The sequence below is a fragment of the Lolium rigidum genome, chromosome 3 (assembly GCF_022539505.1).
Source record: "Lolium rigidum isolate FL_2022 chromosome 3, APGP_CSIRO_Lrig_0.1, whole genome shotgun sequence".
NCBI lineage: Eukaryota > Viridiplantae > Streptophyta > Magnoliopsida > Poales > Poaceae > Lolium > Lolium rigidum.
This window is the reverse complement of record NC_061510.1, coordinates 388,572,448-388,594,424: the sequence shown is the minus strand read 5'-3', so window position 1 is coordinate 388,594,424 and position 21,977 is coordinate 388,572,448. Positions and strand designations below refer to the sequence as shown.

The following is a 21,977-nucleotide window of genomic DNA, read 5'->3' as shown; positions in this document are numbered from 1 at the left end:
GGTGTCCGTGTTACTTCAAACCACAAAGAAAAATAAACTATGGGATTTGCATAGCTGACCCAGCAAACCTGGGGTTAGGGGAGCTGTGAGTGTCTTGCTTAAGGACTACAGCTATATAGGCTATACTATTAAACATTCATTTGGTGCGTTCCTGGAATTGTAAATTGGACAACTTGCTGGAATCTGAGTACTGAATTATCTAGTGTAGTTTGGTATTCCACTTGACACCGGAAGTCAAGAATAACGGATCAACTGAAAGTGTTGGTTGTGAGTTGTTTGTTACGTTTATGAAAGCAGAACATAACAACGAGATGATGCGTTTACATTTCGAGCCTGAAACCCACAATTTACAACTGTTTCTTTAGACTTGAGAGTAAGTTAGTACCACTGAATTGACAACCAGAACAGAAACTGGTGGGAGAATTCTCAACCATTTTGTCTTGCTAAACTGAGACAATAATCCCTGAGCTCATCTTCTGATGGGAGAATTCTCAACCATTTTGTGTCAGTACAGAATGCTAGTCTGACTTGCATTTTCATCAGAAAAAAAGGAGAAACTAAGCTGAAAACGAATTTACACCCAGGACCAACAAAAGAAGCTTCTAATTCCTAAACATTTCTTTTTCGCCCATTCCATTTTTCAGAATAAGAAAATGGAGCAAGAAAATTAAAACCAAGCAAGAACCTCTGTCACGACGACGGCCTGCCCAAGGCCAGCGGCGTGACCTCGGCGAGCGGCGTGGGCAAGGGGCTGGGCAGCGGCGAGGTCCGGCAGACGGGGCAGGTCGGGTGCTGCCGGAGCCAGGGGTCGACACACTCCTTGTGGAACAGATGGCCGCAGTCGGGCAGCATCCGGAGCACGTCGCCGTCGCCGTAGTTGTCGAGGCAGACGGAGCAGCAGGTGCAGGTGGTGCCCAGCTTCTTCTTCCTCGCCTTGGCCTCCCCGTACACCACCTCCGGGTACCCCTTGAGCGTGGCCTCGTCGATGCCGAGCTCCACGTCGTCGACTTCGACGCCCCCATTGTCGCCACCGGCATCCCCCTCGCGGCGGCGTCGCCGGTGTCCCCGACGCGGAGACGGTGTCCCGTCGTCGGGAGGCGGCGCGCGGGTGCAGAAGTAGGAGGCCAGGGTGATGGTGGTGATGAGGAGGAGGATGCCGACGGACACGCCGACTCCGTAGCCGAAGCCGCCGATCCGGTCCGAGCTGAACATGCCGACGGAGTTGCCGTCCGCCGGGGGTATACGGCCGTCGGGCGACGGGCCACCGGAGCTCATCGCGACGTCGTACACGAATCCTCCTTGCCCGGCCGGCCAAGATGAATGCAAGATGAACTGAAGCGAATGAAGGTTAGCTAGCTAGAGAGGTGAGGTGATGGGTCGTCGTTGGTGGTGGCGAGGAGGAGGAGGAGGAAGAGAGCGATTGTTGATCGTTTGGTGGGGTTTTTGTTTGGGCTTGAAGGGAGCTCGGATCCAGCCGAGGGAGGTTGCGACGGCGACGTCAACGCTTTGCATGTTGCCAGAGCGGGACGGGAAGGAGCCGGCGGAGGACCGTATACCATGTACGGGAGAGCTGTATTGGATGCGGATGCGGCCGGACGAAATGGGCAATGGTTTCGATCGAGGTCAATGCTGCGTCCCGCAATATTTTATGATCATCACTTCGGTTGATTTTGGTGTGTTCTTTTATGCATGTTTTGTTGCTGATTTCTGCTTGCTGGGTTTGCCAGGGTCAATGGAAAATATGCAATGCAACCATGGTTTCGAGGTTTGACTTGTAGGCTGTACGTAGCTTGTTCGGATGATTTGTGTGCGACTTTTATTTTCCCAAGTTGTGTGAACCATGTATCAGGTTTTTGATAATAACAAATGCCCTAACCAGCGCATGCCATGTTATCAAATCTCACATGTAATCCATGTTGCAACTCATGAATAGTGTGTCTCACGAAGAAAACACACACGTTGCAACTCATGACTAGCATGAATCACAAAGCAACTAACGATATCGATTTATTTTTCTTAGTTGCAGTCATATGTTGTAACTCATGACAAGCGCAAATCATGAAGAAATCTAATAGTGTGGAATCGACTGAGAATTAAAAATTGTATGCACTATAATGAAAATCCACTATTGAGAAAGATTGATCAAGTCCATGCCATATATAGAAACAAACGATTTTTCTATGAGACTGGGCATGACAATATTCAATTCTATAGTAAATTGAAATTAAGATTTAAATGAACATATATAAAACATGGAGTGGATAATTCTTAGGTGACGCCATCAAATCTTACTTTCAACCCGTGTTGCAAATTGCAACTCATGGCAAGAAAATCACGAAACAATCCAATGGGATGGAAATGGACTCAAAATTAAGCTAATTCTCAGTCAAACAAATAAAATATTTAACAAAAGTTGTATGCACAATAATAAAAACCCACCTTTCAAAAGGATTGATCAAGTCCATGCCATATACAGAAACAAAAGACATTTCTATGAGACTGGGCTTTGTGAAAAGTCACAATTACAAAGCAAGGTTATTTGAGTGGCAACTAGTAGCAAACTTAACTCTAGTTTTTTTTATAAAGAGTATGTATTAATATCAAGAAGATTTCAATTACACCTAGACTCTGCAACAAGTTAGTGCCCTAATAGCAATACAGACGCATATAGTTATAAAAAATAAGAAGTACATAAAAGAAAAGCCCCACTATAGAGATCTATTTCTTGTAGCAGCGAACCAAACACCACTAATACATCACCAGAAATCCATCTTCACATGAAGTTCTCTGACGTGGTACACATTTCTCGCTCCTCTTTTTTTTGAATCGAACTACGGCGGGCTTACGCCAGCCTGAACACCTTTCATAACCCTCAAAATTTACAGTGGTCCATTACAAGTTTTTAGAGGACAAGAGAAGAGCTAGGATTTAGAGAAGCTCAGGGGGGATCATACATGATACACCACGAATTTAGAATGCATCTAGAGTTTTCTTTTGGGCAGCGGTAGGCCCACAACCGAACATCTTGAACGCAGTTCTTCACAACGAGGGAAGGCTTTCATCCACATTGTTGAAGACGAGGGCATTCCTTCGTTTCCAAATGTTCCGAGAGAATAGCAGTGTTGACGAGTGGCTTCTTCAAAGCTTCGGAAGAGGAGCTGCAACACGTCGATCAGCGAGGCATTGCTGAGTTGAGTAGCGTCGGGGTGGAAGAAGCTCCAAACATCTTGCGCCCTAGGGCACCGAATCAGCAAGTGATCAGTGTCTTCGTCAGCAAGGCAGGAGGGGCAAGCAGCCGAGGAGGCCACAGTGTGACGGAAGCGGCGCTCGTTGGTGGGGAGGCGTCGTCGTCGAGCGAGCCAGCAGAAGACCTTGCATTTCAGCGGCGCAGCAGTTCTCCAGACCATGTTTGCCTGATCATCCACCTGCAGATGCCTGAAAGAATTGGTGTAGAAATCTTTGTTTGTTAGTCCTTTGTTAGTGAGGCGTCCCACACGAGCGTCCAGGGTACCCGGGCGAAGCACTACGGAGCCAAGCTCGCTAGTGAGGGCAAGGAGGTCACCCGTTGCGGCATGAGAGAGGCGAGGGCCAAGGTTGGAGTTAAGGCCGGTGTGGAGAACATGGAAGACAGAAGCATTAGGGCGAATAGAATGAGAGAAGAGGGCGGGGTAGCGTTCATGAAAGGGGGCCGGACCAAGCCATAGATCAAGCCGTAGAAGAGGTGGAATTCCCATCTCCGACGGACACTTTGGAGATGAGGCGAAAGGTAGATAACCCGGCAAGAATATCCTTCCAAATGGCGGTGTCCAGGGAGTGGCGGTCGCCCATGTCGTGATTATCAGTCCACCCATAGGAGCGACGGAACCAAGCAACCCAGGGAGCATCGGAGGCGAGTGCAGCTTAGAGAGAAATTTACCAAGGAGAGCGGAGTTTTGGGCCGGTAAGGAGATGACCCCCAACCCCCCTTGCTTTTTGGGAGCACAGACGTCGGTCCAGGCGACTTTGCATTGACCACCGTTGCACGTTTCTTCACCCGTCCAGAGAAAGGCACGTCTACGCTTATCAATGGCCTCGATAACCCCAGCGGGGAGGAGCCCCGCATTCATGGCGTGGGCAAGCATGGAGGTTAGGACAGAATTGACCAACAGAAGACGCCCCCCAATGGGAAGGGATCTGCCCCTCCAGCCGGAAAGGCGCATGTCACTTTTCAAGATAATGGGGGCAAAATTTGCCAACCGAAGCTTGTGAGTAGATAGCGGAAGGCCGAGATAGGTTTGGGGGAAGGAGGAGACAGCGCACCCGAAATTTTCGGCAGCTTGAGCGGCTTCTGCGGAGCTCATCCTGATTGGGACGAAAGTGCTCTTGTGGAAGTTGATGGCCAGACCAGTGGCCGCAGTGAAATCGTCCAAAATCCTTTTTAGATTGGTCACATGCTGCGGGATAGCCCTGATAATAATAAGGGTGTCATCAGCATATTGAAGGATTGGGCAGGGGAGATCATCCACCAGAGGGTGGAGGAGGAGCCCATCTCGGGAAGCTTGGAGGAGGAGCTGGCTGGAGGACATCGGCAACAATGTTGAACAAGAAGGGGAGAGGGGGTCCCCTTGGCGGAGGCCACGCTTACATTGGATCCATCTACCCGGAACACCGTTGAGAAGAACAGCAGTTTGACTAGAAAGGTTGAGCATTTTGATCCAAGCCCGCCATAAGTCGTGGAAACCTTTGGCGAGAAGGATTCGGTCAAGCGCCTCCCAGCTGATAGAATCGAAAGCTTTGCGGAAGTCGAGTTTGAATACCGCGGCGGGGGCAGATCTTTTGTGACAAGTCCGGACAATGTCGGCAGCATAGACAAAATTCTCAGCGATGGAGCGCCCGAGAGATGAACCCAGTTTGGTCAGGGTGCACAAGGAAGGGGATGAGCTCGCGAAGGCGAAGGGTGAGACATTTAGAGTGAATTTTTAGGTAGCAATTTTGAAGGGATATGGGCCTAAAATTATCTGGTTTGTTGGCTCCCTCCTTTTTTGGGAGCGAGGACAATATAGGATTTGTTGATGGGGCGAAGGTCGAGTAGAAAGAGAATGAAAGCCCGTAAGGGAGTCCATGAGGGAGTCTTTGACCAACGACCGAGTTTTTCTTGAAGAAAGCAGGGCCGAAGCCATCCGGTCCGGGATCTGGAATTGTCGTTCATGGAGAAAAGAGCCGCATGGATGTCCTCCATGGTGAAAGGGCGGGTGAGGGATGAAGCTTGGGTGGAGGTGAGCGAAGTTGTTTGAACAAGGTTAGCGAGGGGGATGGTGTCAGAGGAGGGAAGAGGGGTACCCAGGAGATCTTTGTAGAAGGCATGGAGGACAGAGGCTTTGGCTGAGTGTGAGAAAATGGGAGTCCCATCGAGTCCTCCAAGGATTTGATCTGGTTTTTCCGAAGGCGGCCGGAGGCGCGAGAGATGGAAGTAACGAGAGTTTTCATCTCCTAACCGGCGAGTGCTTGATTTTGGCCCGTTGACGCCGATGAAGTTGCGCGGTCGGAGTTCCGCTTGCTAAGGTGGATTTTGGCCAAGGCCCCGAGCCTACCCTCGAGGGGGAGAGGGTGCGATTTTCCTCGAGGCGATCAAGAAGCAAGATAACCGTCCGACGGTTAGCTAAGTAGATGGAAGGGAGCCGGCGAGAGCGCGCCCGGGACCGAGCTGCGGACCGGATGCGTTTGAGACGGAGAGAAAGGCGGCCGACATGAGTGAGGTGGGAGTGATTGATCCCAACACTATGCCAATTTGCATTGACAATAGTTCCGAAATCGAGTGTGACAGCCGGGAGTTCTCCATTCGAAAAATGGTGCTCCGAGGGGCTTTAGAGGAGGCTGCAAGATGGAGAGGCACATGATCGGAGGTGTCTCTCGAGGAGGAGATAAGAGTGGTGTCCGGGAGGGCTAAGCTCCAAGATGAGTTGACAAGAACCCTATCAAGCCTGGCGAGGATCGGGGGGTGTTGTTGGTTAGACCAAGTGTATTGTCGGTCCAACAGAGGAATCTCGATCAGCCCCAAGTTATTGATAAAATTATTGAAGGAAGTCGCTTCACTCAAGTTGAAATTGTCATTAGACTTTTCCCGTGGCGTCCGGACAAGGTTGAAATCCCCTAAGAAGGCGACATGGGTGGATAAGGAGGCAAAAATCGTCTCAAGAGAGGATAGGAAGGAAGGCTTGTTGGCGTGGACGCAAGGTCCGTAAACGTTGACGATGGAGAAAATTAAGTTATCCGAACGGAAAGCGAAAGTGGTGGTGATAGAGAACTCATCAATTGAGTGGTGGACAAGCTTGAGAAGACTGTCATTCCAAGCAGTGATGAGACCTCCGGAAGCACCTTCAGAGGGCTTGAACACAAAGGAGCGGAGGGTGGGAGGGAGGAAGGAGGACGCAAGGAAGGTAGGGATATCTGTAAGTTTCGTTTCCTGGAGACAGAGAATAGAGGGGATAGAGGCTTCGATAGCGGCTCGGACATCATCGCGTTTATTGCGATGTCCCAAACCACGCACATTCCAACAGAGGAAAAAAAGCTTAATTAACATTGGAGCAAATGTCAACAACAAGGCTAGAAGCCAGCAAGGGAAAGCGAAACAGGTAGAGGCATACATAAGTTCCAGGGCAAGCTAAATTGGTTACAGAGTCAATAACATGGGCAAAAACAAGGGCCCAGAACGGAAACAACAGGAAGGTAAAAAAAGGAGAGTACAGCGCTTGGTAGGCATAACAGGTTATACAACCAAAAGAAACGTAAGGTTGAGACAGCCAAGAATTGATAACAAGCGGTGCTCTCCAGGCATGATGAAAGAGAGGAGCAGGTGAGCGACGATGGACGGAGAAGCGATCCGGGTGTTGTCGTATCATGGTGAGGCAGAGGACGACGCAGGGAGAGGGGTGTCGAGTGCGAGCTCCGCAATTGGAATGTCACAAGCAACAGCCAGGACCTCCACATCAGCGTCGAGCAAAGGCTGACCGTCCTCCACAGCGACCTGAACCAAGTCTTCCGAAGGCAGCTCGCCACGGCGGCAGGATGGGGTAGCCGCGGTCTTACCTTCGTCGAGCTCCTTGCGACGCAGCACCGCGCGGTCGACGATGGAGAGGTAGCTGTCAGGCAGCGCAGAGGCGAGCCTGGAGCTCCGCCGCGGGCCGCGTGGGCTGGCAGCCTCCGGCCAGACCGCCGCCAGCACCGGCGCTCCATGGAGCAGGAGAGCGGGGTTTACCGCCGCGGGAGGGGCAGCGATAGCGGCCAGGAGGGCGTCATCCGCAGCGGCGAGCTCACCCGCGAGCTCGGCAACGGGGCCGGCCAAGGCCGGATCGGCGGCCAAGATGGGCCGCGGACCGGCGCGAGCCACCTCCGCGCCTTGGAGGTCACCATCCGCTTCGAGCGAGGGCGGGTCAGCAGCAAAAGCATCCGCAGCCTCAACAACAGCGAGGCCGGAAGCCTCCGCAGGTCCCAGCCCAGCAGTCGCCATCTTGTCTGCAACCACCGCGTCACCCGCGGCGGCAACATCCTCCACAGGTAGGCTTGCAGTAGCCGCACGTCCCATCACCCAAGAGTTTGCTGAAGAGAGGGACACCGGGAAAAGCGGGCAGGACACCAAGCTGCGGGCAAGGATGTCCACCACCAAGGAAGGGCTGCGGCAAGGCCCCACCAGCCGCAATGGAGTCGATCAGGCCAACGGAGGCGGTGGCAAGATTAGCCACCATGATGCCCTTGCAACCAGGGTCCGCGGAGGCACGGCGCATAGGCAAGCGGAAGAAAGCTCGCTCGCCCTTGGATCCTTCGACGAAAACATCAAAGAACCCCAGGCGAAGCTTGAAGATGACCGAAGAAGGCTTGGACAGGATAGGCGAACCGGAAACAATCGGAAGAGGCGGGGCATTGGCCAAGGCCCGGGCAACGATTGAAGCGGCGGGGGCAGCGGAGAAGGGGCGCCGTGCTCAACAAGGGGAAGAGGGGCTCCAATGGCTTGGAGGACATCGGCATAGCCACCTCCTCCCTGTAGATCAACAACCTCATACTCATCACCGGAGGAATAAGCCTCAGGAATTGGGTCAAGGTCCGGCCCGGAGGAAGGATCAGAGGCCGGAGCAAGATCGTCAAAGTGGATGATGGAGACCTCCCCAATGGAACCATCACTGGAGTGGTTCTTGAAGTAGAGGTTTAAGGGGATATCGGTAATAGTCTCGGCTTTGACAGGTGCAAAGAACGACCTCGTAGTCCAAGCCGATGAATGCAGATAGGATCAATGTTGTGGGGGTTGGCATAGGGGCCCGAAGAGTGAGTGATGAGGTGTCTTTGCCAATGTTCCATAGGATATTTAGCAATGGAGAGAGCAGCCATTGTTTCATGCTCGAAAAGAAAACGATTGTCGGATTCATCATGACGGCGGAAGAACACCGACACCTCCCGACCAAGGAAGGGGCTGGAGTTCACACAGTTCTCACGATCTTGAGGAGAAGAGAAAACTGCCAGCCGGTCTCCAATGGAGGAAGGAAGGAGGGAGACCCTGTCGGGGCCAGTGCCAAGGTCAGCGGCTTGGAGAATAAGATTCTGAGGGTGATTGGTGAATGGGTTGACAAAGGCATAAGCAAGATTGTCAAAGTGACGGAGGTTGACATAGGGCATGTAGACGTCGACATGGTCAGGGCGCACAGGCACCTCCAGGTCCTCCTCGTCAAGCTCCAGCAGCTCTGGGTCGTGGAGTTCCTCGTCTTCAAGTTCCGGGAGCTCGGGTCGGGGGCGGGGAGGTAGTCGGCGGCATCAACAATGGGCAAGAAAAGGCCATCGGCCTCTTCTAGGGGATGAACCCATCGCTGCCAACCGCATCCTCGCTGCCCTCCTCTTCAAAGACCAGCTCTTCGGGTCTTCCTCCTCCTCGCTGTCGACGGCCGGTGCTACATCGGCGGCATCCGCCATCGGTTCCTCGGCCAGCGGCGTCCGCCACCGCAACGGCGGCGGGCACCACAAGACGGCGGACCGGACGGTTGTGGTCGGAGGAGAAGCAGAGTTCGCGAGAAGAGCGAGGGCGGGCATCGCCCATGCCCAAAGCGACGGGGTCGGCGTTGAAGTTTTCCATGGGGATCCTGTCGGTGTTGGAGGAGAGAGGGTGAGAGGGAGAAGAAGGAGAGGGAGAAGGACAACCCGGATTGAAAGGAAGGGGGTGGGAGAAGGGAGGAGCCTTACTGACTGCGTTCCTTGTGGCCGGAGTGGCGACACCGCGGCAGCGAGAGCGGATCCGCGCACGCCGCGACCGGGTGGTGTGGAGACAAACGGCGATGGCGGCGGCGGACGGAGGAGCGCAGCGGTGGAGGAGTGGCCTGAGGCCTGGGGGCGGAAGGTTTAGAAGGCGTGGCCGCCACCTCAGAATAGGATGGCGGAGGAGGGCCATCGCAGGCGGCGCGCGCGCCGAGGTTGCCTGAAGGGGAAAGTTGACCTTGGCCGGGCGAGGAGGATGAAAGGGGAAAGGGGGCGGAGGTTGGGGAGGAGATTGGGGGAGGCGCCGATCCGGGAGGAGAGGCCGGAGGGAAGGGGCGCAGGGGTGGGTGCGTCGGCCACGGGAGCGGGCCTTGGGGCAAGGGAAGAATCCCGGGGGCAAGCGAGAGAGAGCAGCACGCGCCGGCCGTCGTCGTGTAGCACGAGCAGCAGGAGGAGGTAGGTCACGGGGAAGAGACGAAGCGAGCTAGCTAGCTCACAAGGGGCCGGGCACGCGTCCGCCAAGTCCACCACCACTTGGACGGAGCTGGGCTCGGTCAAAGGTGACCCGGACGGCCCGGAGAGAGCAGAAGCAGCCAAGAGCAGGGAGGGCGACGTCACTGTAAGCTCAGATGGGCCAAGGAAACTAGGCGGAAGCGGCCCAGAACCAGGGGAGGGAGCAGAGGGGTTCAGAGACGCGAACAGGGCAAGGAGCACGCCATGGCGGATGCCTCCGAGCGAGACCAGGAACGAGGCGATCCGGGGCGACGCGACGGTGAACCGGAACACATTGCGGGCAACCTCAAGAACATCCAGACGCTCAAACACCGATCCTAACCAAAACTGAAGCAAACTGCAAATGGAGGAGCGAGGAACAGGGGCGTGGTCACGGTGTCTTGCCACTATTAGCACCGGCGAGGGTGCGAACAGCGGCGAGCCAGGCGAGACCGGAGAACATACCAGCGAGCTGAAGTTTTCAAGGGTGAACTGCAGGAAGGCATCACCCGGGACGACGAACGGCGGCGGGAGGTGGAGAGGGTCGAGCGCCAACGCCCGAGGGGGATGCTTGGACAGGAACCCCTGAGCACCGTCTGCAGCAAAGGCAGCGGCAGCATCTCCGGCGCCCGCAGGGACCCGGAGGGCGGCGACGAGCGAGAGGCTGGAGGGAGGTGGGTGGGGTGGGTGCTGGGGAGAGGACCTAGAGCTACGGCAGGGGCCGGCGGCCGCGGGGGCGGCGGCCGGAGCAAGGGGCTCAGGGCCGCCCGAGTCGCCAGGGGGGTCGCAGGAGCAACTCACCATCACCTGCATGCTCTCTCCTCACCTCCGCTCAGAAAAGTCAGAGGCCGAAAAATCACGACCTCATCTTTCTCGCTCCTCTCACTTCTTCTGTTTCCCTTCTATAACTAACTATCATATTGTCCTACACGCCATCTGATGCGATCCTTTGTTTAGCTCCACTCCATTTGATTCACTCCGCCGGCCATTACCACACTCGTTGTTCACACCATCAGAGTTATAGTTAAGCTTCTGACATCAGATTTACAAGATCCGTCAAACCGAAGTGACGTCTTCATGGTTTCACTCAAGATGAGGCAATTCAATTCCTTGAGTACACGAGGACCCCCCAAATTTTATTACCGGAAACTATGGCTCTTTTGAAAAGGATGGAAAACTACTGCAACACAAAGCGACAGGGTAGGCAGCAAATGGGTTTTGCTTCACCTCTAAGCAGAAAGGCAAAAGATACACACGCGGAAAACACAGAGAAAGAAAATAGACCAGTTTTCGCCCTTTGTTCCGTTGATTCTGACCCGCACCGATTAACACATTGCAGCCGAACGTCTGCTATTCGAGAAACAGATACGTACGTTCTCTCCACTTCTCTCCATTATTTGCCAAGGTCAGAATCCAACAACAGGCTGATCGGCCTCGAATGTCAACTTCCCCTATAAGGTCAACTGCCAGAAGTAAGTAGACCGTAGAGTAGAGGAATACATAATGTTTTGCCGAGCTGGGGAGAAATGCTTATTCTTTGGAGCTACTAGAATGGATGGGACAAATAATAATGCAATTTGTATATACGTTACTTGAGTGGCCTGCTGGCCCCGTGTGATGCCTTCCCCAAATGCTACCCCTCAATTTTCAAAAGGAAAAACATGATGTTCTTCTAACTGACAATTGGATCAAGCAAGGTACTTGTTCAGGCAACCACTCAATGCCAGGTCCGGGCGTCACCAGCGTGCAAAGTGCATCTGCCTTTCGGCAGATTTGTGCTAGCATTGTAGTTCGGCTGCTACAATTATATGACAACAAAATGGCAGTGTCGCTGTTACACGAGCGACTTCAAGCACTAGACTTGCCCAAAATCTTTGCAACAATCGAACACGTCAAACATGATGTCGGCTCATCAACAACCAACAAATAATAAACGTGCCAAAGTGGTAGAAGAACACAATCTGGACGACCTGCCATTGTTTAGTAAAGTAGCCATATCATATAGTAGCACCAAAGGTTCCATCGTAGGGCGTCTAACTTGGAAAAGTTGAGAACAGCATTGCACAGAATTTTTTTTTTTATCCGATGGTACTCACAACATACCCACATATGCCTACAGCCAGGCATGGCCCCATCTTCGCAGTCCTGAGTTGCTGTCGCATCCTCGTCTCTCCTCGATGTTGAACGCCATCTTCTTCTTGCGCTTGTCTAGCTCCTCCGTGTGCTGCAACACAGGCTTGGGCAGGAGGACGGTCTCAAGGGCCTTGCACTGGTCTGGGATCAGTGAGTCTGGGAAATCTACCATGAAGTGGATGTAGAGCTTGGCATTCATGAATGGCCTCTGGTACATGGGCATGCCCTCATCGCTGATCGCCTTGAAAAAAAATAAAGAAACATTAATCAACATGATCAATGAGTATCCGTTGAATAACTGAACTGAACGACCACTATAAGGTTTCTCACTTACAACTGGTAAGTTACCAGGCATGAGAGTCAGAACATACTGGAAGTCACACAGGGCTTCGGTATAGAAAATGTCGTTACCCTTCCTCTTGAAGGGGTAGTCAGCATAGCAGCAAAAAGAAACACAAAAACAGCCTAGTTCAGTTGCCTGTCATGATTTACAGAACCAAGATATTAATCCATCCAAGGTTCCAATTATTTACCTTGTCAGGTACATTCAAGTTTGAACAAATATCAGTGTTCTAAGAACAGAGAAATAAAAACGTGATTAACGCTTCCGTTTGTGTAAGCTCCCCCGCCTTACAGTTCTCAGGAAATACCACCAGACTTGGGAGGGGGCGCAGCAGACACTGCAGGCTTCGACTGCACCACCAAGTGCTTGTACATCCGCCACCAGTTCTCCGCCGCATCGTCAACGGTCCGGTAGGTCCAAATGTGCGGCCTGGCCTTCTCCCGGGCGATGAGGATCTCCTCCACCTCCACCTTCCGCTTCGTCTTGAGTGAGAGGCAGTCAACAAGATCCCCCCACTTGCCGAAGCAGTTGTCGAAGTCGCCATAGCGGTAGTAGTTCTGCATCTGGTGCCACGGCGAGTAGCAGAACCACAGCGCGTCGAAGCACTTTATGCAGTCCAGACGCGGCGGGGGCAGGCCGCCGCCCTCGGCGCTAGTCGTCTGGGGCTTCTCTTCCGGCACCATACTGGGCGCTGGATTACTAAGGCCTGCATAAGGGTCCAACCATCAGCATATGTGTTTTGTACTGCCTTACTGAGAGATTGAGTGTAATCATTTTTCTCCCAGATCTAGTATAGCTACTAACACTACTTCAAACACAGAACGAAGTTATCCACTGCTCCTACATCAGTAGCAAATCAACATACCAAGCTTCTAACGAATTGTTCAATCATCAATAAGTATAAACATCTAAGATATAGTTTCTAGAATGAGGAAAAGCTTCTGTTAAGCTGTTCAGTCAATAAACATCTACAAGCATCAACTACTCCAGCTCCACCTTCGAAATGGAGTATAGTTTTCAGGCATGTGTACAAGTGCAGGAACAAATGTAGAGGACAATATTTCACAGATTCATACTGAATGGTAGACAAAGGTGGACTAAATGCGAATTAGAAAGCCACTCGCAAACCTAATCGCCTGCCCAGACGCAACAAATTTCCGGCCTACAACAATCAGACACGCATCAACCAGCTCCATCCCCTTCGAATTGCACACCTCGGCCACATATCCACCTCTCCAGCCCCCCAAGAATCCACTATACCCAATAGATAAGCAAAATCCCCTACAAACTCACCGGAAGAACAGATCGGTGCGAAAGCTGGAAAGATCAGCCGGCTCGGGGTCGCCGCCTTTGTCTGGATGGTTCTTGATGGCGGCCTTCCTGAGGTCGCGCTGGGACGCGCCTAGGGCAACCCCAGGATCTCGTAGTACCGTCTGATCTGGATTGGGCGGCGGTGATGGGGTCGCGAGGGCCAAGCTTCCAGATGCTTCACAGTTCACACTTTGTTCTGTTTTCATCTGACCTTAAACTTTGTTCTGTTTTTATCTGACCTACACCCGCTTAACACATTTCAGCAGATCATTTGTGTTTCGGAGAACAAATACGTTCTCCGCTTGCCTCCGTTGTCATTTTGTCTAACTTTGTTTGAGTTTTTAAGTCCTCCCCGAATTCTGAACCAATCTTTAACCATATTTTTGACTAATAAAATATGAATTACATGCTACTAAAAATACATTATTCAGTGGCAATGGTCGGAGGCAACGACAATAGTGCCTGCCTTCTTGAAGGTGTCAATGGGGATGCTTGCATCCTCTATGCAGAAACCCTCGACCCTAGGTGTTATGAAGCACCGATACAGCGGTGATACAGACACACGGATACGGGATACGTCAATTTCTAGAAACAACAGTACATCGATATAGCGAATATACATATACAGTTAATGAAATGCTATGCAATGACTAATGAAGTTAAAGAATAATTGAGGCGGCGGAGGAGAGAACGATTCTAGGGGGGAGGCGATTTTAGATGGTGGCGTGCGACTCCGGACGGCGACGGTGGCGGTACGCTTACTCCTGAGGCCTCGGTCCAAACCGCTTCCATGGTCAATCGAGCGAATAGATAGATAGTGTACTGGCTATTAGGGTCAGTAGTGGGCTTTGACTGGGCTTCCCGACATTCCTGTGTCACGGCCTGTCGACGACATCACTGGCGTCATATCGGTATTTCTTTTCTTTCGTTTCGAAATCGGAAAAGATGATACTCATGGGGTACATATATTGCACATGTATCGGGATATCGGAGTTTCGCACGTCAACCATGTATGTAGTAATTAGGGAATGTTTTTATTGGCTGTAGAGATACGAAGCATCACAGTCCGGTTCAATTAGCCCCAATCAAATTAAGCCTTGGATCAAGATATTAGAGGATTGTGACTAACACTCGACAGAGGGAGTAGTAAAGTGCATTTGTATATGCGTTACTTGAGTAGCGGCCTGCTCGCTTTCCCCAAATTCTGATTACAATCGGATCAAGCAAGGTACATATCGATTTCCACGACCAACCAATCGCTCCTACCTGTTCCTCATAACCCAGCTGTGATTTGTTTAAACTTCAGCAACAGGCGGAGTTCATTCTACGAAACTCATTGCAACGTTCACGGCTGGAAGTGGAGTTCCCATTCTACATTTGAAGACGTCATGGCATTGTTGCTGTTTCATGAGAAACTGCAGAGCTCGAACTCGTCAAACGTGATGTTGCTCATCAAACAGGAAATGTAAAAAACGTGTCACAGCAAGTCAATGGAGAACGTAGATGATTTTTATGGACGACCTAAAAACTGTTTAGTAAAGAAGTAGTAATATCATATACTAGCACCAAAGGTTCCATCGTAAGACACCTAACTTGGAAAACTTAAAACACAGGAACAAAGTGTAGACAACATTTGCGGATCTGCCTACTGCTGGGCACACTGCACGCGCTGACCACCACCGCCAGGCATGTCCTCATCCTCGTCATAGGCCTCCTGCGCCTGCTGTTGCTGCCGCCTCCGCATCTCCTCCTCAATGTCGATGTCGTATGCCATAGTCTCCTCGCACTCGTCTAGCTCCATGTCCGTGTACTGCGACACGGGCTTGGGTGGGAGGATAGTCTCAAGGGCCTTGCACTGGTCCGGGTTCAACGAGTCGGGGAAATCCACTGTGAAGTGGATGTAGAGCTTGCCCTTCATGAATGGCCTCTGGTACATGGGCATCCCCTCGTCGTTGATAGCCTTGAATGAATCTGCAGAAATATTAATCAACAAGATCAGCGATCCGCGGCAGTTGAAACATTGGATGCATAAACTAAACTGCTTCTTGTGCCACTTACCAGGCTTGACAACTTCACCGGGGTTGGACTTGATGAGCAGCTGCCTGCCGTCCAAATGGGTAAGAACATACTGGAAGCCACACAGGGCTTCGGTGAGGGTCAGAGTGTGCTCGTAGAAGAGGTCGTCACCCTTCCGCTTAAACTTGGGGTGCTCCTTCTGCTGTAGGACGAAGATTATGTCTCCGGTGACTGTATCAGGCTGCACAACAAGCAAACGATTAGCTGCGGGAACAGGTAAACACAAGACAGAAAAAATCAGCACTTCAAGTCCTGCTGCACATACCGCTTCATCAGCCTCGCCAGGGAAGGTGATCTTCTGACTGTGCTGCATACCCTTCTCGACCACCACCTCCAAAACCTTCTTCTCCGTCACAACCTTATCGCCCTTGCACTGCCCGCATCGATCCTTGTCACTGATGGTCTCACCAGTTGCCCTGCACTCACTGCAAGGCTGCTGCATTTGCTGAATCATTCCTGGTCCCAACTGGCGTATTTGCATCTTGTAGCCAGCTCCCTGGCAGCTAGAACACTTCATCGAAGCCCCAGACTTTGAGCCCTTGCTGTAGAAAGAACACAGTACAGTGAGATTTCAGAACCAACAGGCCGTACTACATGCAAGGTTACACAATGAAGCATGCTGCTTACCCATTGCACTTTGAGCAGAGCACATTGCGCGAAAGTGAAAGCTTCTTTGATGTGCCATTGTACAATTCCTCGAGGGTAACCTTGAGAGGATGAACCACATCCTCACCCCTGCGCTGCCTCCTGCCTCTGCTGCTACCACCACCTGGAGAACCAACACGGGTGTGTGTGAGTTTGTGGCAACATTGGCAAATCACGGTAACAAATATGGTTATCTACTGTTGTGGACATACCTGGGAAACCACCACCACCACCTCCGAAGAATGACTGGAAGATGTCAAATGGATCATGCATTCCTCCGCCACCTCCCATCCCCTCCTTGAGGGCATCCTCACCATACGTATCATAGATCTCCCGCTTCTCGGGATCGCTCAGAACCTCATATGCCTGAGCTAGCTCCTTGAACTGCAATGGAACAACAAACTGTCAGTTCTCTAACTAAACCAGATAGCAACCATGTCATTCAAACAGATTTACGACACACGCAACAGTATCAACAGAGCTTGACTCAACAAAAGCATCACCTGTCAGTTTTGCTACTGACTTGGTAAGTTTGGCACATGGCATTAGAAACTAAGCAAGTTCATGTCAGTTTTGCTATACTCCAGTAAGCTATTACATACTATTTCGAATTTGAATAAAACAGCAGCTGCATTCTCAACAATCGACTTCTGAATTGCCCAACACAGCACTAACATCATACAAGTTAACCCTACCACGCAGTCAGAATGATTAGCTCTACATACTGAACCCGGCTACTGATCCTACATGAGTATCAAATCAACCATGTAAAGCTTGTAGCGAACTGCTCGACTAATAATAAACATCTAAATTGACCGATTGCAGGTTCCAGAATGTGAACAAGCTTCTGCTAAATTGATCAATTACTAAACATCTACAAGCATAAATCATAGTTTGAAGCATGCAAACAATTACGAAACCAAGTCCTTAAGGGGGGAATTCACAGATTCATACAGAAAATGCTAAACAGAGGTCGTCTAAATGTAATTTCCAAATCCGCTAACAATCCTATTCATCTCCCCCAGACGAAACTAAATCAGACACGCATCCACCAAACCAACAGGTAAGCCCATCGAATTGCATACCCCGGCCACAGATCCCATGGACTACAGTACCAAATCGAACAGTCGGGACCAGATCGAGGATAAAAGGAAAGAGAAGATCGGGCGGTCGGGCGCGCTCACCTTCTCGGGGTCGCCGCCCTTGTCGGGGTGGTTCTTGATGGCGGCCTTGCGGTAGGCCTTCTTGAGGTCGTCCTGGGCCGCGTCCTTGGGCACGCCGAGGATCTCGTAGTAGCGCGTGCTGTCGCTCTTCTTCGGCGCCGCGCGCCCGAACATCTCGCCTGTCGCCGGAGGATTTCCTACCTACGCCGCCAGTGAGAAGAAACCCTAGCTGGTTTGGTCGTGGGGGATCGAGGTCGCCGGTCGGGATCGGGTTGTGAGGCGGAGGTGGACGGGGAGGGCGGTGGTAGTTATAGGAGCGCGCGGGACGGGTGGTGGGGAGTGAATACTCTGGAAGATGCGGGAGGGGCGGAGGGAGGGCCGTCCGATCTGGATCGGACGGTGGTGCGGGACGAGTGCCGAGCTTCTAGACGCTTCCGGCGTGTTCTGGTGAAAGGAGGAGGAGTGCGGGCACGGTTCGGGTTTGTGTGGAGTTGACTCCGGTGGAGGGCGAGTCCTTGCGGAGTTCGGGTGCGGGTCCGATGCGCTGGGAAACCATCCATTTTTGTTTTTTGAGATACAACCATCCAGTATGGAGTCTTTGAACAAAACATCCTGTCCTAAATAGGCCCATGAGGCCATGACCCTCGGGAGGAGGCGTTTTGGCTCGTAGGAGCAAATGCTTTCATTATATAAAATAATTAAAAAATAATTTTAAAAACGATAAAAAATTCTGACATAATTTTTTAGGTGTACATCATGACATTCTATGTTAGTGCACAAGTTTTTGTGGAGAAACATCATTTTATGTGGCGTGTACAAAATAGATAAAAAAATGTCCTGTACGTAGTCATGTTACAGCATCAAAATTTGTCTTTTTTACAGGAGCCACAAATATTTTTAGTGTTTTTTGAAAACTTGTGTACGAACATAAAATGTGTAGATGTACATGTAAAATTATATTTTAGAATTTTTTGACACTTCGAAATGTTGATTCACATAATGGGAGTGAATGCTCCTATGAGCCAAAGTGAATATCCCAGACCCTCGGCCTTATATAGTGAACACTTTTTTCCTTCATACAAAGTAAATGAAGATACACTAGTGGCCGAGGCTCTCATTTCCCCCCTCCCACGCTCTCCTCACGCTACAGTAGTTGAGAGGCGTTTCCATATCGTCGGGCCGACCCGAGGCCGTTGTCGCCGACGCCGCCGATCGAGACGCGATGAGGGAAGGCGGCGGCCTCCGTAGTGTACATACTAGGTGTAGGTTTGGCCTCTGTGCCAGTAGCTAGCGTTATGCCGGGTGGAGCTCGCTGGTCGCTTCGGGCCAGATCTGGCGACTGCCGATGTTCTTCTTCCTCGCCATCCTCGTCGGAGGGGCGCGGTTGGCGCTTGGCGGCTGCTCCAACAATAAGGTGCCCTGTAGTGGAGGCGGTGGTCTAGATCCGAGCGCCGGATCTCGACCAGGTTAGGGCTGCTGCTAGCCCTCTCTCTACTCCGGTGGTCGGAGGGAGAGGTGGCAAGAAGCGGCGCCGGCTTCTTCAACGAATCTGCGGCGGCATGTTCTTCTCTCTACCTCGGCAGCACTGTTGAAGTTCCCCTGGCCGACCGTGGAGGCGAGGTGGGGACTCTTCGCGGAGCTGCAAGGTACGCCTCTGCTTTGCTCCTGGCCGACCTCGGTGGCGAGGAGGAGCTGAAGCATGGCGTGCTGATGTTGGTCCGAGGGACAGGTGACGTGGGCATTACCCTTCGGGTAACCGACATTGCCCTATCCCGTATTGTTTAGTTGGAGGCCCATGAGGGCACTTGGAGGCAAGACGGACCACTTGGATGGCGTGCCAGAAGATTCCTTGACAGGCAAGACAAAGAAGCGGCCGAACAAGGAAAGATTAGATTTAAAACTACTGTAAACCTAGTCGTACTTGGTTAGACCTCTTGAGACCTGACCTCCTATATAAAGGCCAGGAGAGGGGCTGCTGAAGGACACAATCAATCTTAGTAATCTTAACCACCAAAAAGTCTAGAGCTAGGTCATCATAGCACTTAGCCTCTCGACGAGATCTCAGCCGAACTATTCGGCACCCCATTGTAACCCAATATCTTCATAATCAAGAACAGACAGGCAGGACGTAAGGGTTTTACCTCATCGAGGGCCCCGAACCTGGGTAAATCGCTCTCCCCGCTTGTCTGTGAATCGATGTCTCGTGTCGCCTTGCGGGATTCCGTCAACCCTAAAGCCCCAATCGGAGGGCATTGCCGAGGAGTACCCTCGACAATTGGCGCCGTGCTCGTGGGAACCCCGTCGGCACAAGATCGGACATCGGCAGAGCCCGTCATGTCATCAGCAACCTCGTCAACACCATCATCGCCAAAACTGGGAAGCCCGATTCACTTCGGCTCCTATGAATTCACCCCGCACAGCGACTCGTCTCGCTCGACCTTCTCCGATCTGCAAGGCAACATGGAGATGACCTTCGGGAGCGTCCACTACAACGTCAACTCAGAAGGAATCCTTCGGCTGCTGGAATCGCCCACTTCCAGATCAACGAGTCCAAGCTCGTCATCATCACTCGACCTTTCGGCTGGTCTGATAGGCTCGACGAGTTCGCCTGCGCCCTCGACTCCCCGTTCAGCGTCGTCCATGTCGGTTGGATCCGACAATCCCGCATCTTCGGAGTTAACCTCGTACTACTGCTTGAACTGCGACACCAGGCACGGGCTGGGATCGAGCGACACACCATTCATCTGCAATGCCCAAGTATTCATCGGGAGAGGACGAGTGTCGACGACATCGTCCAAGGTGTCACCCGAGGAGCGGCGCATCACCAAGTTTATGTTGCTAACAGGGGAGACGGAGATCGCACCCCCCGTTCCAGCAGGCGAGCTAGTTTTGAGAACAGCGCCAGCAACAACAACAGCGACCACACCATCGCAGAGGAGGAGTGGGCAGCAGCCAAGGCAGCCGTGCTTAACAACACACCGCTCCCGGCAGGAACCACGGTTGGCACCCTCAATGCTTACCGCTCTATATTGGAGAAAAACCGGGAACGATTATTCAAGGAACAAACCACCCTCGAGAGACGTCTATCTGCGGCAGACCGATCCGATGAACGACGAAGAGGCTCGCAAGGAAGCGCCTCTCGAAGTACTCAAGGGCAGGCAAGCATCGATCAAGACTATCTAGGCTATCGGAAGACGACGCTAGAGAAATAACATCGAATCTGACCAAGTCCTTTATGACCACGGACACCGCGGGCATGCCACGGCCAAAACCGCCGCGAAGCGACCGCCAACCTCGCTGCATACCTCATCAATCAGCGCCCTGAAGGTTCCATGGCTCAAGCCCACCGAGATGCCCTAGAAAGTCTCGCGATATTGGGAGATAATCTAGTTCCGCGAAAGGAAATGACCACGTTGCAGGCTAGTGGCTCAAAGCATCATGCGAGAGATGCTCGGGATGAAATCACCCAGAGCAGGATCGACAAAGCAAGACGACGACGCGCCGCTAGGGAGGAGTATGACAGTGATTCTTCGGATGAGAGTCAGGAGAACGACGGCGAGCTCGGGGAGCCGATTGTTTAATCTACAAAATCCGTGAGGCGATGCCACCCGAAAGTTCAAACCCACCCCTACCGACGCTGCCAAATACGATGGGCAGCAGGAGCCAAGGTCCTGGATAGACGACTATCTGCGACCGTGATTCCGCATAAGGGGAACCGAGATAGCAGCAATGCAGGTGCTTGCAGCTTTACCTAAAGGATTCGACGCGAGCCTGGTTAAGGGGTCCGCCGAAGGGTTCCATCAAATCATGGGACGACCTAGTAGATGCTTTCGTTGCCAATTTCCAAGCAACGTACAAAAGGCCCGTCGGGATTGAAGAGTTACGGCATTGCCGGCGAAAGCGGAAGGAATCGATGCGCTCATACATCGGGAGATTCACCAAACTCCTAAACGCCGCCGAAGATGTATCCGTCGACAGAGCAATCGACGCCTTCGGCGATGGCATCCGACGTGAAAGCTACATAGAAGAACTCGGACGCAAAAGCCAAAAACCATAACCAAGTTAATGGAAAACGCCAACAGCTGGGCCGATGGCGAGGACAACGTGCGAAAGCCGCGACAGACGCAGTGGACGACGAAGACGACGACCAGCCGAAGCACGACTCGGGTGGTCGAAGGGTCGTCACAAGAGAAGGAAGAACCGCAGCTATGACGACAACAACCCTGGTAGCCGCAGGGTACTCCGATTGGCGGGACGATCGATATGACGATAGAAGAGACGATCGACGGGACGGTAATCGGAACAACTCTGGGAACCGTGGCAATTATAAACCACGGCAGCAGAGGACTCCTGAACTGCCCTACGCTGAGCAGATCAACGCTCCCTGTTACTTGCACTCGTATACTGATTCTAAGGACGGCAAAACGAAGTCAAGCCACCTGCTCAGGGACTGTCGGCAGTTCATTAACATGCACAAACTCATCCAGCATGCAGGTCAGCGACCTACCACCACCACCACCACCTCCACCACAGCATCAGGTCCAGCAGGCTCAACCTCACCAACCCAACGAGGCATTTCCACCGCCACGTGGGCAGATGAG

At 52.1% G+C, this 21,977-nt stretch overlaps 4 protein-coding genes across 6 annotated transcripts; all 4 read right to left on the bottom strand.

Moving 5' to 3' along the window:
- Positions 1-690: 690 nt before the first annotated feature.
- LOC124700761 (putative RING-H2 finger protein ATL71) lies at positions 691-1,275 on the bottom strand. Its single transcript, XM_047232837.1, has one exon. It carries the CDS (start codon positions 1,273-1,275, stop codon positions 691-693), a length of 585 nt encoding a protein of 194 aa, XP_047088793.1.
- Positions 1,276-11,751: 10,476 nt separating this feature from the next.
- LOC124700760 (dnaJ protein homolog) lies at positions 11,752-12,435 on the bottom strand. 2 transcript variants are annotated; one of them, XM_047232836.1, is made up of 3 exons: positions 12,372-12,435; positions 12,173-12,225; positions 11,752-12,079 (listed from the first exon to the last, which is right to left on the bottom strand). In XM_047232836.1, the coding sequence occupies exons 2-3, from the start codon at positions 12,191-12,193 to the stop codon at positions 11,819-11,821; spliced, it is 282 nt and encodes a 93-aa protein (XP_047088792.1). In that variant the 5' UTR covers positions 12,194-12,225; positions 12,372-12,435; the 3' UTR covers positions 11,752-11,818. The 2 variants fall into 2 exon arrangements, with proteins under 2 accessions (XP_047088792.1, XP_047088791.1); XM_047232835.1 differs by lacking the exon at positions 12,372-12,435 and having other exon boundaries at positions 12,173-12,283.
- LOC124700759 (uncharacterized protein C227.17c-like) lies at positions 12,341-13,674 on the bottom strand. The gene is made up of 2 exons (XM_047232833.1): positions 13,475-13,674; positions 12,341-12,887 (listed from the first exon to the last, which is right to left on the bottom strand). Exon 2 carries the CDS (start codon positions 12,862-12,864, stop codon positions 12,478-12,480), a length of 387 nt encoding a protein of 128 aa, XP_047088789.1. The 5' UTR covers positions 12,865-12,887; positions 13,475-13,674; the 3' UTR covers positions 12,341-12,477.
- A 1,309-nt stretch (positions 13,675-14,983) lies between these two features.
- On the bottom strand, positions 14,984-17,642 carry LOC124704484 (dnaJ protein homolog). Of its 2 annotated transcripts, none has more exons than XM_047236743.1 (6): positions 17,398-17,642; positions 16,423-16,597; positions 16,196-16,331; positions 15,834-16,110; positions 15,551-15,749; positions 14,984-15,463 (listed from the first exon to the last, which is right to left on the bottom strand). In XM_047236743.1, exons 1-6 carry the CDS (start codon positions 17,548-17,550, stop codon positions 15,138-15,140), a joined length of 1,266 nt encoding a protein of 421 aa, XP_047092699.1. In that variant the 5' UTR covers positions 17,551-17,642; the 3' UTR covers positions 14,984-15,137. The 2 variants fall into 2 exon arrangements, with proteins under 2 accessions (XP_047092699.1, XP_047092698.1); XM_047236742.1 differs by having other exon boundaries at positions 16,196-16,337; positions 16,426-16,597.
- Positions 17,643-21,977: the final 4,335 nt, after the last annotated feature.